The 23,187-nt window shown below is 38.0% G+C and overlaps 2 protein-coding genes across 5 annotated transcripts in view; one reads left to right on the top strand and one right to left on the bottom strand.

Moving 5' to 3' along the window:
- The window catches only part of LOC109872297 (homeobox protein engrailed-2b-like), a 17,087-nt gene extending 8,920 nt beyond the window's left edge, over positions 1–8,167 (top strand). For both annotated transcript variants that reach the window (XR_002252436.2, XM_020463483.2), the window contains one exon: positions 1,197–8,167. Coding sequence is in view for 1 of the 2 variants with exons in the window: in XM_020463483.2 (XP_020319072.1) it covers positions 1,197–1,525 (329 nt within the window). In the remaining variant the exon portion in view is untranslated. The remainder of the gene's footprint in view (positions 1–1,196) is intronic.
- On the bottom strand, positions 7,768–23,187 carry LOC109871882 (protein canopy-1). 3 transcript variants are annotated; one of them, XM_020462898.2, is made up of 7 exons: positions 23,040–23,187; positions 22,829–22,931; positions 18,407–18,509; positions 15,508–15,623; positions 11,726–11,935; positions 10,738–10,834; positions 7,768–9,846 (listed from the first exon to the last, which is right to left on the bottom strand). In XM_020462898.2, exons 3-7 carry the CDS (start codon positions 18,498–18,500, stop codon positions 9,806–9,808), a joined length of 558 nt encoding a protein of 185 aa, XP_020318487.1. In that variant the 5' UTR covers positions 18,501–18,509; positions 22,829–22,931; positions 23,040–23,187; the 3' UTR covers positions 7,768–9,805. The 3 variants fall into 3 exon arrangements, with proteins under 3 accessions (XP_020318487.1, XP_020318488.1, XP_020318486.1); XM_020462899.2 differs by lacking the exon at positions 23,040–23,187 and adding an exon at positions 22,585–22,702 and having other exon boundaries at positions 22,829–23,029; XM_020462897.2 differs by lacking the exon at positions 23,040–23,187 and having other exon boundaries at positions 22,829–23,029.

Raw genomic sequence — 23,187 nt, 5'->3', positions numbered from 1 at the left:
AGTGCAAAGTTTGGAGAAAAGAACTGGGGAAAATATTAGGAATAAAACTTTAGCTACTTTTACTTCTCTCCTCCGATATATTTAGCCTGTAGTTGTCATAATATTCTCAAACTATTCTCAGGCCTAGCTGCTGGTTGTGATTATTAATGTCAATCTTCCATTATGGCCTATAGCTGAATGTTTGTTTTATTTATTTTTTCTTCAACTTCAGAAGTGTATCAGAGCAACTATTATAGTTGGCCATTTTCATTTAATTTCTAGTTACTAGTTAACATCGTTTATTAAACTTAGGAATTGTCATATTGCACTATTAATTTAGCTTTAGAAGCACTAACAAAGTTAATATTGTTAATATCCCATTGTCGTATAACATGTTGCCTATAGTCCCTATATTATGCATAATGGTATGAATACATTCACTTCTCCGAACAATTCAAAAATAATAGGCAAACAAAAGAACGTTTCATTATGCTACTAAACAAAAACCGTTCCCACTGTTTAAACTTAGTCTTAAATAGCATAGGCGTGCATATCACGAAATAAACGGAATAAAATCCATTCCAGAAAATGGAGGGTATTTTGCAGTACGAAAAAAATATGCTTCGATGGAAGATGGGCCAATTGAGCATAATAATATTCAAATGGTATATTGTGAAGCCAATAAACGTGTAGCTGCGAATCGATCTCTTATTTGGTGTAGAACTAGCCTACTCAAAACAGCAGAGTTTCAATAAATGTTGACAATATTCATTACACATTTATGAAAATGCAAGCTTATAAATGTAGTTCCTATGGTAACAGTGAGAAAGGGGCGCCTATACCGCCTCCCTCTAACCCCACCCCAATCAACACCATCATCGTCTACTATGCACACAAAACCCCGCACCCTTTTAGAATAGGCTACACTAAATTATAATGACATTTAGGCCTATAGTTTATTGTGCCTATATTGGAAATGTGGCTCATATTAATACCAAACACAATACTTATTCTACTAGCCTGCTACTAAAGGCCCATATGGCTTACCAGGCCTCCTTGGCTACTAGGCCTACAACTAGGCCTATTCTTGCATGTTACTAGGTTCTGATGATCATCATATTAATTAGTCTGACATTAGTGATCATGTTATTGAGGACGATGAAAGTATACTTTTTTTCGTTTCAAAGTTTGGTCATTGAATGTATTCTAATCTACAGGGCCAAGATCTCGAAAACCAAAGAAGTCGACCACGACAACGACACCAAGCAAGGATGACAAGCGTCCAAGAACGGCCTTCACAGCAGAACAGCTCCAGAGACTAAAAACGGAGTTTCAGACTAATCGGTACCTGACCGAACAGAGAAGACAAAGTCTGGCACAAGAACTCGGCCTCAACGAATCTCAAATTAAAATCTGGTTTCAAAACAAGAGGGCCAAAATAAAGAAGGCTACTGGAAATAAAAACTCTTTAGCCTTGCACCTGATGGCACAAGGACTATACAATCATGCCACATCATCTAAGGATGAAAAATCAGACAGCGATTGAAGAAAAATAAACAATGCAATAAATAACTTTAAAGGGCCAGTGTACATAATACCAGCAGATATTTAAACATGAATGAGACAGGATTTTGCAATTTTCTGTAGCCTATATACAGTATATAGGGACTAAACCATTTTGTGTTTTGACACTTGCCATGTACTCCCTGAAACTTTAGAATGCTTCATCATCATTAAAGTTTGTTGGGTTTTTGTTGGGTTTTTAGCAAGTTGTTCTTTTTTTTTTGTTGGTAGGCGTACTTGACTTTGTGGACATGTTTAACGAAATAATGAAAACAGGCTGAAGTCCAAAGATTTTTTCTGCTGCATTTTGCAAACTGTGAATTTAAATAGCCTAAATTGTGTTTATCTATGATTTTAATTTTTATCACACTGTTTCGTTGTATTTTGATGTTTATGTTGAAAATACATTTGAGGTTCCTTTGTTTTGTGTAAAAAATACAGCCTTTCTGAGTTGATATGGAGGGACCATACGCATTGAATTATGCGTATTATCTGATAAGAATGTCTTTTTATATTCGAATTCTGCATTAGCTAGGCTATAGTTCTCGTGAGCATTACATTTGAATTATTTCAGCAAAATAATTCCGCTTTGGGTAGGCCTAGACTACTTATAGGCTATTGATATGAGACAGATTTGATACAAATAAATATATTCAACAGGCCTATACGTTACTTTAAACTTGACCCAAACTATAGAAATGAGTTGAGGCTAAAAAGGAATGTAACCTAACTTAACTTTCACTAAAGGACCTCTGTTGAAATAGATAGCATATTGTAAGAAAAACAAAACAGTATTATATAAACCGAAATATGTGTCTGGTATGCAAGCGCATAACACCAACTTCCATTGGTTAACAATGCTAAGTCATGCGCGCTTAGCTCATATCCAATGGGTTTTAAATAGGGAGGAGTGGTGGATGGCAACAACTGGAATTGAACAGATATCCATTTTGAAATTATCATGGAAATGCAATCGTTTTGGGTCAGTTCCACTACCAACAAAATACATTTTTACCCCGGCTCAAATCAGGATTTCAGTGCCAAGTGAAGCCTATACGGACTGTATGTCTTCATTTCAATCATTATAGTTTTATTAACAACTTCAGGGATGAAGTAACGTCAACGGGCGTCATATATAGGTTTACTGTACAAATAATGTAGGCAATAGATACGGTAAAGAGGTCAATCGAACTCGACCAAATCACTGGAATTGCCATGGAAACGATTAGGGGAAAGGGCCATGGGGTCAAGATCTCGAGTCTCATTGTCCCCCAGCAAAAGTAGCCTAAATTTAGGCTATTGTTTATATGTGTATTTCACACTATGTTGAGGTAAAACTCGGAGTATAATACGTGTATGGATGTCAACCACAAACACATGTTCATGTAATCGTTACCAATCAACTGCATTACAGTTACAAACGAATTTGACTACCACCACCGATTTCTGTACGCTAGCTATGCTAACCAGTTTATACGAGCAGGAGTTAGCATTTAGCAGTCACTTCTTCTAAACCTGAAAAGGGACAACTTCTACATGTTATGCAGCGAAAACAGCCAAATATATCCAAAATCGGACTTAAGTAACCATATTGTGGGCCTGTTACAATATATGACAGATTTAAAGAAAATACACTTTGTTAGAGCAGATCTGTTGAATGTGCGCCAATCTGGTCTGCGTTCCATTGAATCCTTTACCGCACCTATCTATATCAAATAGTCCATGCGTTCTATAGTATGAAATCCATATTATTTGCAAATAACATAACATTCATATTTATGAACAATACTCATAGTCTACGTGGTCATGTTTCTCGAAAAGAGACTTCTGGAATGTTTACATAACTTATTTATCTTGCAATACCTTGTTTTTGTGAATGAAACGTTTAGAGGCCTTTGCATGAAAGCTGCAATCTGTCACCTGTATATCATGTGAGACAAACGTTGCTGTATCCATACCAAATTGTGGTCTTATGATGTGAATTTATCTTTCATTGTCAATATTAAAGTGTGTGTAAATTAAAATCCAAACTTAAAACACACTTTGCCTTAAAAGTTCCGTAAATGAACTTTTCTTATGAGTACTGTGCTACAAAGAACTAACACATTACATGTTTCTATCAGGAATGGGCTATTACCATTAGAGATGGTATACAACGTGAATTTACAACATCATTTTGAAACCTGTATAAAGAAGGACAAAGTTTTGGTTGTGTTTTTTCCCCCCCAGTATTCTTTGATATCAGACAAATGTAAATAATTTGTATCATAACCTTGTATTTAACTGTAAGTAAATAAACCACAAGAATACTAACACACTTTTAAATCCTTTATTTTCTTTTGTGCTTATAAACAATAAACAACATAATTAGTACTCTTAAAATACAGGCTGACTAATAGCCTACTGTTAATTCAGAAACATCCACTCTGGAAATAATTTCTGAGGCATAAATGTGATATGGCCAAGTCACATGTGTGTTGAAACAACGTAATATCAATTAGCATAACAATTACTGGCCTGTCTTGAAGGTTAATGAGACAGCAGGGGAAATTTCATTCTGCTAACCAGTACAGAACAAAATGTGGGCAATAGGGCAACTTCAAAATATTTTCCTCTAATAAGCAGTTGGTATGTTTTTGGAATATACTATGATGCGAGTTCACTGTTGGATGGGCTAGCTCTCAATAGACATATGTGGACTTGTTTTCTCATAAAGAGTAAACAGCATTGTGTAATTGGCTATTTGCAGGTGGTCCTCAGCTAAATAAACCTTGAAAGAATACATTATTTCATGCATCAAAATTTTGGTTATACTTTATTTCACAGTCTGCAATTAAAGTGGTGTTTACATTGACATTAAATGCTAGTAATGGCCTACTGTAATAGGACTACTTGCAGAGTTCAAGTTCCTTAAAAAAAAGTTGAATTGTTCAAAATGAACAGAATTCAAACATGGTATATAGAGAAAGTATCTTGTCCCCAATGACAATGGAAAATATGACTGTTAGTTTCACCAGGCAAACAGTCTAAAATGTATTTACTAAATGAAAACTACTACCGAAATGTTGACCACAAAAAAAGTTACACATGAACTTGCACCAAGGCGCACCATGATGTTATAGACAGCCTAAGTGATATGCAGCATAGTATACCTCATGTTAGTCGGGTGACCACCCCACAAGTCATAGCGAAGTCAAAATACAGATTTCCATTTCTCAAGTCAACGGTGCACTATGCTGAATGCAAGCCACCTATACTTAGTAGTCATGAATAGAGCTTAGGAGCCTAACATGAAGACCCAGCATCTCAACAGCAAAATGTAGTACAGTTGTACACATTATTTCTGTATCCCAGAAATTGCTTAAAAATGTGCCAAAACTCTTTAAGGAAATCAAAGTGTTGTAGGAATCCCATGACAGCATCTTCACTCAGTTGCTACAAATAACATTTACCTTGAAATAATTTGCTCTGTCAGACATGTCCACAGCAGATAACAAAGTGGGAATTAAAAGCTTATGGAAACATTCAAACTAGTAGGTTCAATAAGATACATATCCTCATTAAATGAACATTGAGACTTTTCTGTGTTGTTTGGAAACAGAGAAGTTACTAACCCAGAATGTTGAGAGCTATCCCATCCCCAGTTTCTGCCTGTAACGGAGTCTCTTATCAACAAGATCAATTTCCCCTAACATACATCAACCAAGTAAGGTTGGTCAAATCCAGATCACAATGACACCTTTTCAATATGATCATAATACACTATACTCATGTTGATTTCAAAACTGCCATACATAACCAAGCAATTAAAACGCAATCAAATATGACTGAACTTCAGTCACCAATACAGGTTACAACACTCTGCGGTCTCAGTATTACCTGATGCTTTAAAAAAAAATAGAAAAGGATCCAAACACAAAAGGGAGAATTATCTGTGCGGACCATTCGCAGTATTGACCTGCTCCTCAATGCCCCAGAACCTCATCTGCATTTCTATTCTTTCCCAGCTTGTATGTGGAAGTAACACCCAACGGTCACTGACTTGATGAGCTCTCTGGGTTGAGAAAAGCTGGTGCCTCTCAGACGCTGAGCTGAGCAACTTGGTTGGTTCCTCAATGGAGTCTGTGGCCGGGAGCCCGATGAAGGTCAAAGCCTTCGGTCACAGCTGCAGGAGGCTCATTTCCTTTAACCCATCACTTCTTCAACACATCACAATTCAAAATGTCCCTAAAAAGGAGTCTCGTAAAATTATGTAAATATCAAAATGTTCAAAAAAAAATCCATCCTCAATAAGCTTGTAGCTCAACTCTCAATAACAGTGATGAATGATGTCTATTGAGCACCTCAAAAATATGATGGGGAACAAATTACGCTAGCCCCTCCCCACCCCAGTCCAAAATTTGAGAATTTAGCAGTCCATTTTTTTACTGAAATCTAGAGCCATAATCATTATGCTTAATTCTACAGATGTAGATGTTTGATGACTATTTTGATGCTGAGAATTTTCTTGTACATCAGTAAATGCAAAATTGTAGTGTATTCAAAGTTTAAAAAGGCTTCTAAAGTGTGTAATTTCCACTTTAAAAGTGTCAGAATTGATTTGCCCTAACAAAAAATACATCAACCCTTACAAAAAAAATCTCCATTAATTTTCATCCACATTTCCTGTCGCTGCAGGATTATTTTGTTGTTGTAGCAAACTGGCTAAAATTAAGATCTGTCAAAAAAGGTGTATTTTTCTGCATATTTTTCTGTATCCTCCTGACTGGTAGTTACATTTTTTTGTAGAATTAAATATGCTTCTCTGCACTAATGTGGGTAAAATATTGAAAGGAATGTGAGTCATGCCAGCTAAGATAGTTCCTTTGCAGTATGCTGGGGCACGTACCACGAAACAAGTTAGCTATTCTAACAGCATTGATAGCCTGAAATGGCTTCTTGGTAGCTAGTCATGAGTTTGGGAACCTAGATGTCTTAGGTAAAGCCAACTTCATAAAACGGCTAGGTGGCTAGTAGTATTACAACAGGACCAATCTGAGGGAGCACGTGCCCCCTATGGGCATGACACCTCTGCATCTGAGCATCAACAACACAACTGAGCATCAACAACACACAAGTGGTCAAATCATTTCTGAATTAGATAGTCTTCCTGGACCACTGAAATTACATTTGAGAAATAGTTTATCATAGTCCTTATAACCTGTGTGAGGGTTACATTTCCTCTGAGAAACCCCCTCCAGGAGTCCACTCAGCATACTGCAAAGGAACTAACATGCATAGGAAATTAGCATTTAGTGGTCCAGTTTGTCCAGCCATTTTGAGCCCCTTGCCAACAGCACCTTGGTAACCCTTGATCTGTCATGAAGTTAAGCTCAAGCCCTAGACACCCAGAGACAGCTATACACATAAAGCTGACACTTTCTTAAACCAGAATAAACTCCCAAAACACAATTTCTAGGAAATTGCAACAAGTTGAAGACTTCTGTTTAGGGAGATTGGGAACCTATATGTGCTAGCTAAAGCCAACTTCATAAAATTGCTAGGTGGTTAGTAGTATTAGAGAATAATCTTTTGAAATATTATTTTTTTCTTCAACAGGACAAATCTGTGCATCAAGTACACAACAAGTCCATGGAGAACTCTTCATGTTGATGAAAGTTAAAGTTTGGATAGTAAGTTCTAACACATTTTCATTGCCTGCCTCGACCTGAAAATTATTTGACCACTCCAGCCACCACTAGTCACAAGACCTTAAAAAAAGGTCCACATTCAAATGCCCAAAGACAACTAAATAAATAGCTTGCCCTACGTGTTAGTTATCATAAGTTCACATATCCTGTGCCATAAAATTTAACCTCTTCCAATTGGCAGAGGCAAAGGGCAGTCTGATTCAAAAAGAACATACTTATCAGAAAAGTATTGGATGCCTCGTGTGTCTCTCAAACAAAAGACCCATCCTGTCCCTTCCCCCCACTGAGTTATTCATCCATAGTTTTTAAACGCTTCCTAGTCAAACTTGAATATGGAATGAAGAGCTAGGGCTTTGTGGCGGAAATATAATTAAGCTGGTGAAAGATGTATATGGTGAAGAATAGGGATGACATCAGGCCAATTTCACACTTGGCACTCGGATGGCCGGGCCCAAGCTAGGCTCTTGCCACGCAACACAGATCAAAGCACACTGCCACTAGCAAAAAGGCAAAAGAGGACTTAAGTATGCTAATCTCCAGGACAAATATATTTTAATCTTGTTAGAATACAAGTTAATGCCGCAGCTCAGTGACTGAACTTTATAGAGACAAAGGGAAAGATTCACTTTCACAACATTTCTGAATGAGATGGTCTTCCAGGCCCATTGAAATTACATTTGAGAAATTGTACAAATAGTTTATCATATAGTTCTCATTACCTGTGTGAGGGTTGCATTTCATCTGAGAAACCCTTTCCAACAGTCCACTCAGCATACTGCAAAGGAACTAACATGCATAAAAAATGAGCATTTAGTGGTCCAGTTTGTCCTGCCACTTTGAGCCCCTTGCCAACAGCACCTTGGTAGCCCTTGATCTGTCATGAAGTTAAGCTCAAGCCCTAGACACCCAGAGACGCTATACACACAAAGAAAAGCTTACACTTTCTTAAACCAGAACAAACTCCCAACACACAATTTAAAGGAAAATGCAACAAGTTGAAGACTTTTGTTTTGAAAGAACTGGAAGTGCAGTATGGGGAAAATGCTGTAATTCCTGATGGTAATGAAAATTATATATTGTATCTTGTTTGTATTCAACTAGTCTGGTTCATAGGGTTTCATTTGTCACATGTAGCCAGTGAAAGCCATGCATTTGTTCTTTGGCCAAAGGTCTGACATGTTTTTCAAAAACTGACCCAAATATTTCCACAAAGAAGTATAGATACATTTTGTGTAAAACTGTACCAAAATGATAAATTATTTCCCTTGAAATTAAAATATTTAGATCATAAACGCCCCAAAATTGTCATTATATGATGAAGCTGTGAGGGTCATTATATGAAAATTGTCCATGAAGTTGAGCTTTTTCCTGGCATATATAGCACAAAGAAATCTCCTCTGGAGGAAGTGTTCAATCTGTAGGAGAATGTACAACCGGTGTGCTCTGAGATATGAGTGTTATCACAATTGGGACGATAATTTACTTGATTTAGGCACTTAGACTAATTTGTGTTATAGGGAGGTGGTTATATCAGGCCAATGTATAACTATTAAGGCTCTCATGTAGGTTTTTCCCCCCACTGCAAACATTTGGTAACATTGCAAATTCACTGATAGAGGGAGATCCCCTTGGATTCATTTTTCACATGTTCTGATCTAAAGCTGGGCAATATGGACAAAAATTCATATTGTGATAAATTGCCCAAATTGATGTGATAACGATAAATAGAACATCCCAGGTCTATTCTGATCTATATCCTTAAAAAAATGAGTCATAACATCAAACGTAAAGTTCAAATAACAAAATACAAAACATCTAAAAATAAGATCAAGCAAACAGGTGTATTTTTTGGGGGAGGATACATTTTTTAGGATAAATTGTTATAACATTTGACATACTCGCACAGATTTTAAAGCTCACAAAGGTTTAAAATGATACCACGACGAATTCAATTGTTGCAGATGACAGGACGTAAAGTGACTGCCCATTTCAAAATCAAGAATCAACTCCCTCCTTCATCTAAGAATTCCTCGTGCAAATCAAATGCAATCTGCCATGCAGAAATCCACCATCTCCAACGGTTGACCTCTGGATAATCAAGACAGTCGGAATTCTATAACATTACAAACAATTCTAGAACTGTTCAGCTGATGAAGGTGGTTTTAAATAGACAAAAATTGCTGATCCAGCTCACTTTGACATTGTCTGTAGGTTGCCACGCCATCTTTTTTTTGACATGGCGGCCTCCTCAGTCTCTCACAGCTGAGTACAGCACATTCAAACTTAGCTTTTTAATTTTTTACACCCATGTTATTATTTTGAGTGCCACTTCTTCCTCCTGCATTTAAAAAAATTAGGCCTACTAGGATTACCTAAAGAAACAAACCTGACTTTCTATCTCATGATACAATTCTGTGTATCTGACAACATTATACCAGCATCCCCATTTAAAATAGAAAACTTTATTTAAAAGAATGCAACTTGATTGATACAACATCCTTCAAGCATTATTTCTTCATTTGAAATATATATCTAAACTGGTCCAATCACCCGCAGCAGAGACGCATGTAAAACTATAGTTCGTCACTCTGGAATTTTGTGCCTTTACAGTGATCTGAAAATGAAATATTGACAAATATTAGACCGCCATCTTGTCAGTTGGCCTGCTGAAAATAACTATCAATATTTGCAGACATCCAGTAGGTGACACAACATTTACTGCAATGACACTCGCAGAAAAACAAACTACATCATATTGACAAACATACGAGATAGGAGCGGTGGTTTCTATTCGGATGATAAATTCCAAATAACTCATACTTCACGTAGCACATTCAAACTATCGGCCTACAACCGCAATCTTGTTAAACAAAAATGGCTATTTTGCTCATCTAATAGAGTATCAGTTTCATATGAATCCACAACATCATCCTCCGTGACTTTATACCGATTCAAAAACAATCTGTTAAAAATGTTACGCTGCTCTGTTTCAGAACCGTCAGTTAACAGGGTTGAAACAAAATGGCGGATCAAAGACGATAGTTACGTAAGGGGGAAATCATGACACTACAAATAGAGCTGTTTTAAATGGTAATTGTCTGTATGTATCCATTTTCATATTCTATTTTAGGATGCATAATAAACAAGTGGTCATGTTTGTATTCCCTGGTAGGCACACACGGTACTCATCTAAACATGTTATGGGTAGCGCCATGAAAAATTGCGATATTAAAATGTTACGATATCCAAATTGAGAATTCTCAGGGCATCTGTACTCTATTCTTTACAAATCAAAAGCTCTCCAAAGCCCAAACACTATTTTCTATGAACAAATAATCATTGTAAGTCATTTAAATAAATTCATATAAAAAAGCGAATCAAAACCTAATGGTGTTATACATTTGGCTAATAATGTGAGTAATAACAGTTCTAGTTAGTATCTATGCAGAAAGGGGCAAACAGGAGGCCTGGTGAGTGAGAAACCACAACATGTCTGAAACCGTACCTGATACTTCATTGCATAACTTGTCGACCACATGGTCTGTCTCTTTGGCAAAAAGAGAGATGATATCATCTTCAAATTCCTCCACAATGCTTTCACACTGTAACAGAAGAGAGGGGATAGGTTACCACACAACAGACAGCACACCAGGTCCTCTGCACATGAGAGGTTCACAAGCATGTAGTTTCACACAATAGTGGGCACAGCAGTGAGTGAGACTGCCATTTTTCCTCTCGCCATGCTGTTCAGCCATCTTGGATGACTCATGTAACATAGATAGGCAACACGATTCCAAGTTGGCGATTCCACACACACATCTTTGCGCATCATAAGATTACTTGCTTGTGGTGCCTAACTTGATCTTAAATATGTGCAATTTACATGCAAGAGCTCAATATAATTGTAAAGGAACAAAGGAAAATACGTTATCGTCTGCATTTTGGGTTAACCCCTGGCACGTCTCCCGAATGAAAAACTTCAACACTGAATGTTACTGTAAAAACTGTAAAAACAAATTATAATCATAATAATGACAATTTAAAATGCAAGCTTTAATACACATATTTCCAGATATTTATTGTCTTTCTATATTATAGACTACGCTGCATGCAATATACCTTAACTAAAGTAAAGTGGAAAAACAATACCAACTGACAGTTTAAAAAGTTACGGGCCCAATTAAGAACGGAACTGGATTTTCAGATCAAATGAAGCTGTGATATCTACGACCAAGGCATAACATTGACTTCTGTGCTTTCAAAATTAAAATGGAAGTTTACCTCAGTTAACCAAACATAAGAGGCAGTTACCCACCGCTACCAATATTTCAATAGACTTTTGAAAGGCTAATACTTGAAAAAGTATGTGGACATGCAGAACATAGGAAATCATTTAGCTACATCACATACTAATCTGAATGTTATATGAAAGCATGACTGAAAATAAAAAATATTAATATGTGAGTAAATTAATAAATTATTGCCAAACTAACCGCAAATTGTAGGGCATTGGATCCCCCTGGGCCATCGAACTTGAAATTGTTAAAATCAGGAAAATCCCCAGCATCAGAACTTCTTGGAGCAAATCTTTTGTATAGCTTTTTCTTGGTGTCTGGGTCCACATGAAGAGCATAGTCACTCATGCTACCACAAACTCCATCCAGAAGCTCACTCAAGTTGGTCTCAGATCTAGCAAGAGGGACCTGGTGGATAAAAAGACACAAAAGTATATATATATAAAAAAATGTATCAGGTTTAATCTAAATTTAACTTAATGGAGTCCAGTTCTATGACGTTGCTTAGGATCCGTCTGGGTCATGTTGGTGACCCCTAACTACTATTCCCATCACACAAACAACCCCTACTTCCCCTATGCTGGAACTATGACATTTAACCTGTAGAAGTATACCCCTTCCCCTTGGAAACAGAACAAAACATGCAGTAGTGTCTAGACAGGTCAAGGTGCACTATGCTCCCGCCCCCGTGGCCTCACCAGAAGGAGAGAGGGGAAAGGGTGACTGGGTGCAGTGAAAGTGCCGGGGAGGGGGGCTGAGTTAAGGAGCAGGGGGAGGCCAAAACAGCAGCCAAGTGCAGGGTAAACAGTTCAGTCTCATCCTTTGGTCTCTTTTGGTGGTTCATCTTCTCCACCCTCGAATGATCAAAGCAGGAAGTTTTCCTTGTCAATTCCGGTCAAAAGATGCTGGGTGAGGGGAAGGGGGGAGGCATATTGCAGATGAACTGGATTTTGTGCAATGTAGATATATCCCTGACCCTATTGTCCCCTTTCATCCTCAGTATGGACCCTTCCGGACCCACTGATTACATTACAGAAGCATTTCCCCCTCCTCCTTTTTTATATCTGACTCTTAGTGACACAAAGGGGCTTCCATGGCTCACTGCCATCTGCTCACAAATAAGATAAAAAGGTTTCAGGGAACTGCCTGAGCCCTGCCACACATCTCTCCTTTTTCAATGTAAAGGACAGGAAGCTATTTGAATGTAGAGATAAATAGTTCATATTGAGGATGGTCTATCAAAGAAAGCAAAGGCTTGACGACTTCAACATGAATGTTGAACTGTTAACTAATAGGTTATTGCAAAACAAAAAAACAAACAAAGTGGAATTTTAAGTGTGCACTGCATTCAACCATAACAGCAATTATTGGGCTAAAGATTCTAACATGCAATTTTGATATTCTTAGTTTCTATATTTTTATTTTACACCATTAGTGAATTTTATGAAAATGTATGATGAGATCTTGACTTAGTTGTTAAAGAAACATCTACCTTAAATGTAAAAAATATATAGAAATAAAAACGTCCAGTATTAAAAAAATCCAACCTAAAGCAGAACCTTATCAAGCAATCCTGAAAATGTTGTGGAATTAAATTCCTTCCTTACCAGTATGAGGGGTTTGAAAGGGACCAGTCAATCACACATTTCCTGAAGAATGAGGAGGGGACTAGGCAGGCCTGGCAGAGAAAAGGCTTCTCAGGGATGCTATCTTCCATTGAATTCCCATTTGAAAACCAGCCATTATTGTAACACTGAGGAAAGGGGCTTTCAATTTCTTGTGAGAATAATATGGACCAATGAAAAACACAAATTCATAAAAACTAGAATCTATTAATGCCACCATTTACAACAATGTGTAATGTTGTTATAGTCTTCAGAAAAGCGATTGCCACAGTATGTACCTTTATCATGACAATCCAGAAATTGAATTTAATGAAGAGTGACAACAATTTCTCTCTATGGTCCAACCAGAATCATTAATAGACATTAATTGAGAATGAATAAATGAAGAAAACAAATAAATAAATATATATATGTGTGTACAGAAAAAGGTAAGACATGAACAACTTCCATCAACTTATTCAATTAAGTTCAATGTCTTTGGCTTAATGATTCATTGTTTAACATTGTGGTGTGAACATTGCCTTCAGGGAGCCCCACTGGTTGCTGGAGAGCAAAGGAGACTGAAGACCAGCTAATCTCGTATGATGGAATCTGAGCTTGGACACCCCTCCCTCCTTGATTCAGACAGGGTCAAAAGCCAGTGGGGTGGGGGAGGGTTTCTTTGATTTCTGCTCAGAAGTCATAACAAGCCATTGATTAGCGCAACAGGTAGGCCTACACTTCAATAGGGCCGTTAGTACAGAAGTTGATCAGCCATCACTGTCTGTTGGCCGTTTCACTTAAAGGGCTAATCATCAGTTGAAACAATAACAAAGCGTTTCCCCACCACTGATTAAGTAAAAAACTAAGAGATGGGCTGGTGAAATGTAATCACTCAAATTCATATAACAGAGCTATGGATGCAAGATCTGACCATCCATGATATCAAAATTATAGTTTTAACCATGTTGAGGATAAACAGTGTTTGCTTACATTTTCTTTGTTTCTAAACATTGGAGTAAAACATGCTTTTATTTGGGGTTCTGATGAGTTATGACAGTTCAACTAAGCTCATGAGGCATTTTTATGTTATATTTTTCAAGAATCAAATGGGTACATATCATTAATTTATAAGTCCAAAAGTGGACGTAGCAACTGCTGATTGCCCCTTTAAAAGTCAGTGTGCTTACTGTTCAGAGCACTGTAATATCAAACTACTTAAGTCATTACTTAACTCTTCTCAACATTCATTTTGATTCAGTAATTATAGTTGCGCTATATCATTGCATTCATACACTCTCTCTCTACTAACAACAAGAGGGGTAATGCAGAGGCACACCCCCACAGCTTGAGGGCAAACAAAATGGAATATGAACAAGACTCACATGGGTATACAAACTGTAATTAGCATTTTTCAAATGAACCCTATTTTATAAAACACTTAATGAGAGTCTGTGAATATGACATACACAGTTGATCCATAGATTGAGCATAATGAACAGGAAGGAATGATGATGGCAAGAGAAGACCAAGACAACTCAAATGTTTATAATAGTATGTTTGATTACATTCAAACCAATATGAATGAGAGAACTGGAGTTGTCATATTAGGAAATATGTCATAATCCCTTTTAATTGAAAGTTAACTTAAGGGGAAGAGGAAAACATGAAGCAGCCGAGGTAAATAAACAGCATGTTATTAGCTATCAATTACCATCAAAAGGGGATTAACCCCTGAGATCAACAGATGAGCTGACCAGCTAATGACAGTCCCTGGACACTAGGGATATGACACTGGAACACCACCAGGCCTGACCTCTTCACACTACAACAATGCTTGGTTAGGAAAAGAGGAGAAGACCGTGGTTTTGAATTTCCAGAGGGTTAACCAATAAGCAAAGCTTCTGATTTCGGAAATGTAGGTGAAACACGGTGATAAAGCATTTACCAATGCTTACAATGACACAAACTGACATGAAGTTACATACTGATGTTACTTTTCTTGTTTTCTTCTGCCGGGATATTTCACAATACACTACATTCCATTTCTCAAGGTACGAGACTCAGGAAATCGAGCCACGTAACTACCAGACGATTACCACTGTGCAGCGAACATTCATGTAAGCTCACGAGATCAGGTGGCTTGCGAGGCTACAGGAAACCAGGAACTACTATAAAACCACTAGGCCTAGCCTAAGTTTTGTCAAGTATTTTAGGTATAAATTTGCATTCTATATGAATGATGCATCTATCCAATCTCTAAATTCATAAAATATTTTATTTCCAGGAAGTTCAATCAATAGCCGTGTGTGTACTATGAGATGTTTGCCTTCAGCGGAGTGCACTTTGGCAACAAGCTTTTACTTAGGTAGCTACCTTTTTATCAGTCAGGCTCCCATCAGGCTTGAGTCTGAAGGCTCCCACATTGATGGTCTTCTTCGGATCAATCTGACTGATTGAATAATTGAGCTCATCAACAATAGCCCTGCATGCTAAAAGAAACAGATATAGATTAGTACAATATAGGTTAGGGATATATACAGTTGAAGTCAGAAGTTTACATACACTTAGGTTGGAGTCATTAAAACTCCTTTTTCAATCCACAAATTTCCTGTTAACAAACTATGGTTTTGGCAAGTCGGTTAGGACATCTACTTTGTGCATGACACAAGTAATTTTTCCAACAATTGTTTACAGACAGATTATTTCACGTATAATTCACTGTATCACAATTCCAGTGGGTCAGAAGTTTACGTACACTAAGTTGACTGTGCCTTTAAAAAGCTTGGACAATTCCAGTAAATGATGTCAAGGCCTTAGAAGCTTCTGATAGGCTAATTGACATAATTTGAGTCAATTGGAGGTGTACCTGTGGATGTATTTCAAAGCCTATCTATATCCACAGTAAAACCAGTCCTATATCGACATAACATGAAAGGCCGCTCAGCAAGGAAGAAGCCACTGCTCCAAAACCGCCATAAAAAAAGCCAGACTACAGTTTGCAACTGCACATGGGGACAAAGATCGTACTTCTTGAAGAAATGTCCTCTGGTCTGATGAAACAAAAATAGAACTGTTTGGCCAAAATGACCATCATTATGTTTGGATGAAAAAGGAGGAGGCTTGCAAGCCAAAGAACACCATCCCAACCGTGGAGCACGGAGGTGGCAGCATCATGTTGTGGGGGTGCTTTGTTGCAGGAGGGAGTGGTGCACTTCACAAAATAGGTGAGATCACGAGGAAGGAAAATTATGTGGATATATTGAAGCAACATCTCAAGACATCAGTCAGGAAGTTAAAGCTTGGTCGCAAATGGGTCTTCCAAATGGACAGTGACCCCAAGTATACTTCCAAAGTTCTGGCAAAATGGCTAAGGACAACAAAGTCAAGGTATTGGAGTGGCCATCACAAAGCCCTGACCTCAACACTATAGAAAATATGTGGATAGAACTGAAAAAGCGTGTGTGAGCAAGGAGGCCTACAAAACCTGACTCAGTTACACCAGCTCTGTCAGGAGGAATGGAACAAAATTCACCCAACTTATTGTGGGAAGCTTGTGGAAGGCTACCCGAAACATTTGACTCAAGTTAAACAATTTAAAGGCAATGCTACCAAATACTAATTGAGTGTATGTAAACTTCTGACCCACTGGGAATGTGATGAAAGAAATAAAAGCTGAAATAAATCAATCACTCTCTACTATTATTCTGACATTTCAAATTATGTAAATAAAGTGGTGATCCTAACTGACCTAAAACAGGGAATTTTTACTAGGATTAGATGTCAGGAATTGTGAAAAACAGAGTTTAAATGTATTTGGCTAAGGTGTATGCAAACTTCCGACTTCAACTGTAGATCCATAGTATGCCCACAGGTAAAGAAAAGTAAAACTGTTCAAATGAAATAAGCTTGACAGATGGATGATTAACAGAATGACAGCAACATTGAGATACTACTAGAAACACAAGTAAATAAGCAATTATATTTATAGAACTGTTGATAAGAAAACATACAGTATATAGCTCAAAATATGATAACAGTTTAATAAAATGTTACTAAAATGCTACTTGTGTTACTTTTTTATTTAACAAAAGTCTTAATACTCACAAAAGCATCAAAGGAAATGCAAAAACATGACTAGAGCCATGCAATACTATTTTGTATACTGATATCTCCTTATGTGTCCACATTCCACACTCTCTATTCAGCTATCCATTACATTTTTTTCAAGACCATTTCAATGATTAAGTGTTACGATCAAGCAAAGCTCAATTCAATGAGTATGTATGAAAACTGCTGTAAAAAGTGTTAAAGCCTCGTCTTTTGACGAGGTCCAAATAAAATGTATATAAATTATATCAACACCAAAGTACATTAACCTTTTAACCCTGAGAATGGTAAGTTAGATAGCATCCAGTCACTCTTTAATTAAAAACAGAGGCTTTGGTCGTTGTGGTTAAAAAAAATATTTTAAAAATCAGATCTACAATTGGGGGTAATGCTTCACTAAGAATTGTACAGGATTTTCATGCCAGATGTCAGACTGTATGACTGGAGGGCTTCTAACAGTTCTTAAAATGTCATCGATACTATGACGCACAGTAGGCTACACTAATGGCGTATCGTGCTGAGACTTTGTATTGGTAGCTTGACAAGTGTTACATAGTCATGCAAGGATGACTCCAAGGTTTGGTAAGACTGTAGTGTTGGTGTCGCTGTAGTGTTCAAAGAAAGAAAATGGCCATGTGATGAGCTGCCTTTCACCAAGTTCAATTTGGCTTTGTAAAATAAAATGACTAAAACTATGTATTAACTGAAAAAGTTGAATTATGATTAAAGGTTTCCATAGTGATCCTTTTTTATTTTTAGATAAAGATAGTTGTAACTCTCTGTCATTCGTACACTTTTGAAATTCAACAGAAATATTTACAAACTGCACCAAAAAAAACAAATAAAATGATTGTCCAGAATTGTACGTGTAAATTGTGTTTAGCAAAGGTTAAAAACTAAACGGTTGATAATCAAGAAAACTATCAAATCTAGAATAGGAAACTGCTGCCCTGGCAGGTCAAATGATATGAAACGAGCTTACAAGACTTTAGTTTGCGTGACTCAACTTTCACAAAAGTTTATATTTTATGACAATACTTGTTCACTATGCAAATCTATAGACTGCATTTACTATCAATAACTATTGCATTACATGTACATCCTGAAAACCCCATGTCTAATAGGTAAAAAAGGACCAACTGGACAAATAAACATCACAATTTACCTGAACAATACAGCACCTTGTCTTTTTTCCCTTCTGTAGTTTCGATTAAGATACTCATTGCCATCAAGGCAATTTTTATAATCCATGATGCCATATTTGTTGCCTGAGGGAAAGAGATATGTATAAAGCAAGCAAGCAAAGCCAATTCATTATACAAATACAAAAAAGGTATTTGCCATTCATCGCCTCCCACAGTCTATATAGCAAGTCATATTCTGAAATCAGGTTGGGAGGCAAATAACTGTAAAAGTTGCCTTTCTTAAGAAAGAAAATGTTTTTAAAAAAAGAAAGAAAAGATTTTCACAAACTGTCTAGACATTAAAAAAAGAATGTGTAGCACTTCAATGTGTTACTCCGTCTGTGAAGGGGTATAATTGTACAGAGGCCGAGTATAAGTAGGTTTAACATGGCCACAAAACTGACTGCCTCTCCACAAGTGTGTCAGAGGTTGGCCACAACTTGGCCAAGTTGTGTCATCTTTAGACAAAATATTCAAACAGAACTTAGTCTACAACTTCAAGCTGGTAGTGAAAAGCCTGCTATTGAAAAATAGCGGCACCGGAATAGAGTGGCCATGGATGTAAACAAATACTGAATACCAAATAAAATAAAATGGTTATTTGTCACATGCACCGAATACAACAGGTGTAGGTAGACCTTACCGTGAAATGCTTACTTACAAGCCTTTAACCAACAATGCAGTTAAGAAAATAGAGTTAAGAAGATATTTAAAAAATAAAATAAAGTAAAACATTTGTTTTTATAAATAAATAAAAAGTAACACAATAAAATAACAAAAACGAGGCTATATACAGGGGGTACCGGTACAGAGTCAAATCAAATCAAATCGGTCACATACACGTGTTTTGCAGGCTGTATCACATCTGGCCGTGATTGGGTGTCCCATAGTGCGGCGCACAATTGGTCCAGCGTCATCCGGGTTTGGCCGCGGTAGGCCGTCATTGTAAAGAAGAATTTGTTCTTAACTGACTTGCCTAGTTAAATAAAGGTTACACACATTGCGGGCGTAGCGAAATGGTGGTGCTTCTAGTTCTGACAGTGCAGCAATATCTAATATCTAACAATTCTAAAACATATACCCAATACACACAAATCTAAGTAAGGAATGGAATTAAGAATATATAAATATATGGACGAGCAATGTCAGAGCGGCATAGACGAAGATACAGTAGAATAGTATAGAATACAGTATATACATAGGAGATGAGTAATGCAAGATATGCAAACATCATTGTAACATTATAAAAGTGACTTGTGTTCCATTTATTAAAGTGGCCATTAATTTAAAATCTGTGTATGCAGGCAGCAGCCTCTCTGTGCTAGTGATGGCTATTTAACAGTCTGATGGCCTTGAGATAAACAGCTTCTTTCAGTCTCTCGGTCCCAGCTTTGATGCACCTGTACTGACCTGTAGTTGTGGGCGGTGCAGTTGCTGTACCAGGCGGTGATACAGCCCGACAAGATGCTCTCAATTGTGCATCTGTAAAAGTTTGTGAGGGTTTTAAGTGACAAGACAAATGTATTCAGCCTCCCGGGGTTGAAGAGGTGCCTTCTTCTTCCACATTGTCTGTGTGGGTGGACCATTTCAGTTTGTCAGTGATGTGTACGCCGAGCAACTTAAAAGCTCCCACCTTCTCCACTGCTGTCCTGTCGATGTGGATGGATGGATGCTCCCTCTGCTGTTTGCTTTAGTCCACGATCATCTCCTTTGTTTTGTTGACGTTGAGTGATAAGTTATTTTCCTGGCACCACACTCCCAGGGCCTCGTTGTTGTTGTTGGTAATCAAGCTTACTACTCTTGTGACATCTGCAAACTTGTTGATTGCGTTGGAGGTGTGCTTGGCCACGCAGGCATGGGTGAACAGGGAGTACAGGAGGGGGCGGAGTACGCACCCTTGTGGGGCTCCAGGTTTGAGGATCAACATGCGGGGATACAGGTTAGTTGAGGTCATTTGTACATGTAGGTAGGGGTAAAGGGACTATGCATAGATAATAAACAGCGAGTACCAATAGCGTAAAAAAAAGGAAAGGCAAATAGTCCAGGTGGCCCTTTGATTAATTGTAGAAGCTGTTTTGGATCTTCTGGACCTAGACTTGGTGCTCCGGTACCGCTTGCTGTGTGGTAGCAGAAAGAACAGTCTATAACTTGTGTGACTGGAGTCTTTGGCAATTCTTAGGGCCTTCCTCTGACACCGCCTAGTATATAGGTCCTGGATGGCAGGTAGCTTGGCCCCAGTGATGTACTGGGCTGTACGCACTACCCTCTGTAACGCCTTACAGTCGGATGCCGAGCAGTTGCCATACCAGGCAGTGATGCAACCGGTCAGGATGCTCTCGATGGTGCAGCTGTAGAAATTTGAGGATCTCGGGACACATGCCAAATCATTTCAGTCTCCTGAATGGGAAAATGTGTTGTCGTGCTCTCTTCACAAATTTCTTGGTGTGTTTGGACTAGAGGTCGACCGATTAATCGGAATGGCCGATTAATTAGGGCCGATTTCAAGTTTTCATAACAATCGGAAATGGCTATTTTTGGGTGCCGATTTGCCGGAAAAAAAAGAAAGTTGAATACCTTTATTTAACTAGGCAAGTTAGTTAAGAACACAGTCTTATTTTCAATGATGGCCTAGGAACGGTGGGTTAACTGCCTCGTTCAGGGGCAGAACCACAGATTTTCACCTTTTCAGCTCGGGGGATCTAATCTTGCAACCATACAGTTAATTAATCCAACGCAATAATGACCTGCCTCTCTCTTGTTGCACTCCACAAGGAGACGGCCTGTTACGCGAATGCAGTAAGCCAAGGTAAGTTGCTAGCTAGCCTTAAACTTATCTTATAAAAAACAATCAATCATAATCACTAGTTAACTACACATGGTTGATGATATTACTAGATATTATCTAGCGTGTCCTGTGTTGCATATAATCTGACTGAGCATACAAGCATACAAGTATCTAAGTATCTGACTGAGCGGTGGTAGGCAGAAGTAGGCGCGTAAACATTCATTCAAACAGCAGTTTTGTGCGTTTTGCCAGCCGCTCTTCGTTGTGCATCAAGCATTGCGCTGTTTATGACTTCAAGCCTATCAACTCCCGAGCTGAGGCTGGTGTAACCGAGGTGAAATGTCTCGCTAGTTAGCGCGCGCTAATAGCATTTCAAACATCACTCGCTCTGAGCCTTCTAGTAGTTGTTCCCCTTGCTCTGCATGGGTAACGCTGCTTCGATGGTGGCTGTTGTCGTTGTGTTGCTGGTTCGAGCCCAGGGAGGAGTGAGGAGAGGTACGGAAACTACACTGTTACACTGGCAATACTAAAGTGCCTATAAGAACATCTAATAGTCAAAGGTTAATGAAATACAAATGGTATAGAGGGTAATAGTCCTATAATAACAACAATCTAAAACTTCTTACCTGGGAATATTGAAGACTCATGTTAAAAGGAACCACCAGCTTTCATATGTTCTCATGTTCTGAGCAAGGAACTGAAATGTTAGCTTTCTTACATGGCACATATTGCACTTTTACTCTCTTCTCCAACACTATGTTTTTGCATTATTTAAACCAAATTGAACATGTTTCATTATTTACTTGAGGCTAAATAGATTTTATTGATGTATTATATTAAGTTAAAATAAGTGTTCATTCAGTATTGTTGTAAATGTCATTATTACAAATAAATAAATAAAAATTGGCCGATTAATCGGTATCGGCTTTTTTGGTCCTCCAATAATCGCTAACGGTAGTTGAAAAATCACAATCGGACGATTATTTATTATTTTATTTATTTATTTGTAATAAGGACAACGTTTGAATGAATGTTTACGTGCCTGCTTCTGCCTACCACCGCTCAGTCAGATACTTAGATGCTTGTATGCTCAGTCAGATTATATGCAACGCAGGACACGCTAGATAATATCATCAACCATGTGTCGTTATGTACCTGTCCCCAAATTAATATAGTTGGTTCAGAGTTAGTTTTGATATTTCAACCTGCGTGTCCTGATCGCGTCTGGTGTTGGTCAAAATAAACATGCGCGCGATGGCGGACGCACGCCCGCCAGCGGTCACGCAGACGCGCGCGAGCATTGTGGGTGCAATGATTAAATAACATTAATGTGTACATTTATTTTGCGACGCAAGCGGTGTGGTCCATACATACTGATCAACATGTCACTGGCATCCAGTCGGCGTTTTGAAAGCGTCAAAATACGTTGACTGCGTTGAATGCAACATAGAGAAACAAAATAAAGTTGTCGGGCAGCCTTTTTTCATGTAGCCTACGGAGGGTAAAAACATTATGAAGACAGACCAAATGCTATCCTGACATGAACTAACAATTCCATCAGTCAGAAGCATAATAGGCGACTAGCTTGCAATAGACCCTTGGCTAAACGTGAACTTACCTGTTTCAACGGTCAGGTGAGTGAGAATGGGGAACAACTTTTCAGCACGGTGGGCTATATCGGTGAATTCGGACTTCAGACCCCTGAGACAACGTTGTGGATTCTGATTGAACATAAAACAAACGGCTAAAGTGAAGTTCTTTTTTTGCTCTTCATCTGTTTTGAATGAAACATGATCATCTACCTTAGTCTACTGACAGTGCATACTTACATGCTTGTTCCAGGAGTTGCCACGTTCAGCTAGGAAACAACAATGACATCTGAGTGAGCCAATAGTATTGTGTAAACTCAGCACATTATAGCCAATGACTGAACGCTGCCTCTTGAATGAACATGCTGAGAACACCGGCGTCTAGTTG

This window comes from Oncorhynchus kisutch, linkage group LG27 (genome assembly GCF_002021735.2).
Source record: "Oncorhynchus kisutch isolate 150728-3 linkage group LG27, Okis_V2, whole genome shotgun sequence".
Classification (NCBI taxonomy): Eukaryota; Metazoa; Chordata; class Actinopteri; order Salmoniformes; family Salmonidae; genus Oncorhynchus; species Oncorhynchus kisutch.
This window is presented reverse-complemented; position numbering and strand designations above follow the sequence as displayed.